The 2,475-nt window shown below is 35.1% G+C and overlaps 1 protein-coding gene across 1 annotated transcript; it reads left to right on the top strand.

Moving 5' to 3' along the window:
- Positions 1–1,019: 1,019 nt before the first annotated feature.
- On the top strand, positions 1,020–2,116 carry LOC114386040 (F-box/LRR-repeat protein At3g48880-like). Its single transcript, XM_028346050.1, has 3 exons — positions 1,020–1,167; positions 1,249–1,387; positions 1,564–2,116. Exons 1-3 carry the CDS (start codon positions 1,020–1,022, stop codon positions 2,114–2,116), a joined length of 840 nt encoding a protein of 279 aa, XP_028201851.1.
- Positions 2,117–2,475: the final 359 nt, after the last annotated feature.

Raw genomic sequence — 2,475 nt, 5'->3', positions numbered from 1 at the left:
TCAAACAATTCCATGTGGAAGTTCATTTGAATAAGGCTTCTAAAACCAAAGTAGTTTGGTCACCACCTCTCTCGGGATGGATAAAGTGTAACTCTATGGAGTAGCTAGAGGGTCGTATTGTCTTGTTGCGTCTTGTGGCATTTTTAGGGACTCTTGTGGGATTATGGTTGAATGCTAAACTCTTGGTTGCTATGACTGCTACTGTAATGATGTACAATAAATGTTGGCATCGATGGTGGCTTGAATGTGACTAGCTTTGTGATCTATGTGTTTAATTTTCTAAAGGTAATACATTGGATGCTGAGAACCACATGGATCAATTGTTTAACCCTTATGAAATCCTTGCTGTTTATAGTCTCTCACATCTATAAGGATGGTATTATTTGTGTGGATGGTCTTGTAAATTATGGGTTTATAAAATTGGTTTCACGTAGTGGAATTCGATTCCTGGATTTCTTAGGGAGATTTCTTCCCAAGAAAGATTGTATTTGCTTGGTTATGGGTTTTTGCTATTTTTGTTCGTAGGTTTGATTTTGTCCCCTATGATTCTATGTATTTTTTTCATTTTCCTTGGATAATAAGTTGGTATGTTGCATATGATCAGTGGAACTTTGGTGCAAACCTATAGGTTGGATTTCAGTCTGGTTGAGATGTTTAAGCATGTTCTTTTTGCTTTAAATATTTATGTTATACGAGAAAAAGATAAAAAAATCAGTTGATATTATATGTCATACAAATAGCATAGTGCCCAACAAAATTGTTAAGTGAATGACACACCTATTTGATACGAATTACAACCGCAAGCATTAATGGGCTAAAAAAATATGAAAAATAGCATGTCACTGAGATCATATCAAATAGTGATTACTTCATGAATGAAGCATTTATTAAAAATAAGTATTTCTTCATAATCTTTCAATTTCTAACTTCATTAATTCCTATCATATATGGAGTTCAATACATGGTAGCTTCCATTGAAGGGTTTTGTGATTTGCATTTGCAGGAACCAGTAAGAACAAATGGATAATAGCAAGTCAGCTGCAATGAAAGGCGTCTGGAGGAACGAGCTTCTGTCAACTGATATTTTAATAACAATATTCGTGAGCCTCAACATTGCGGACCTTGCAGTTGCCTCACTGGTCTGCAAAATGTGGAACACAGCTTGCCGTGACCCGTCTCTTTGGGGCAAAATTGATTTATCCAAACTCAATAACTCATACTTTTTCAACATACCAAATAATTAACCAGGAGCTTACAAGCGTACAAGTGGAAAAATTACTCAATTCTTAAAGTATGTTCTAAGTCTGAGTAATGGAAATACAAATTGCTTAGTATTTAACTACAATGTTTACTTGACAGATGAGGAGTTCATCATAGCTGCTAAAAGGTAACATTTTTCTTATTCTTCATTGCCGTTTAATTTGTACATGCATTTGGGCTATTAATTATACAGCCTTCTAAAAAACCCAATCAATATTAACTTTCAAATCTAAATTAAATACTAAGTATATATATAAAAGATGTTTGGTATATATTATAAAGCATGCGTGTCTTCTTGTGTAGGACCCCAAATCTGAAACAACTAGTACTACCAAGGAAAGGTGACTTTTCAAGAAAAGCAGTGCATATGGCAATGAAGTCATGGGGAGGCCTTGAGTCCATTAACATTAGCTCTGGTGTCCCCATTGATTACATATTTCCTGCAATTCGCGAATACTGTAAGAGCGTCAGTGGGATCAAATTCCATTGCGAATTTGAAGAAAAGCACGCAGAAGCCTTGGTTGAATCTACCCCTAACATGAAGGTGTTCAGCATTCGGTCCACGGTAGTGAGTATGAAGGCTTTGAGGAGTGTGCTCACTTCCTTGGAACATTTAGAGGCGGTGAACATCTGTCACAGCTTCATTATGGATATGTCACATGATGGATTCAGTATTTTTGCAGTTCAAGATCTACAAAAGTATCTGCCCCCATCAAGTATGGAAAAGGTTATCTATTGTGAAGAAGGATCATGCCTTAAGTGTCAGTATGAGCGTAGCATTGCACCTGGTTCTTTTCTCTATCGTGCACTAGAGGATATCTGGCGGGAGGATGAGATCACCTCACTGGCACATTAATTTATGTGAATAAGCTTTGTTACTGTTGCATCAAACTTGTTATTTGAGCTTGATATAACTATGTTTCCTAGACATTTAATTACCTTTTGTTGATTCGTGTGCAAACATGTTTACTTGTGTTGTTAGCCTTTCCATTTACTTGGATAAGACTTTGATTTTTAATTGTTAATTTTACTAAGGAGGTCCTCCTCTACAAGTGCTTATATTTTGAAACTATTTCTATGTGATGGTTGTGCTGGAAATGGTTTTGGTAATTTATGCTTAATTATTATTTAGAAGAAGTTAGTAAATTATAACTATAAATTATCTTAAAATACTTTTGGATGTAACTTACTAAATTTTTCCTTTTAAAAAGTAAG

Source organism: Glycine soja, chromosome 15, assembly GCF_004193775.1.
Source record: "Glycine soja cultivar W05 chromosome 15, ASM419377v2, whole genome shotgun sequence".
Taxonomy (NCBI): Eukaryota; Viridiplantae; Streptophyta; class Magnoliopsida; order Fabales; family Fabaceae; genus Glycine; species Glycine soja.
This window is presented reverse-complemented; position numbering and strand designations above follow the sequence as displayed.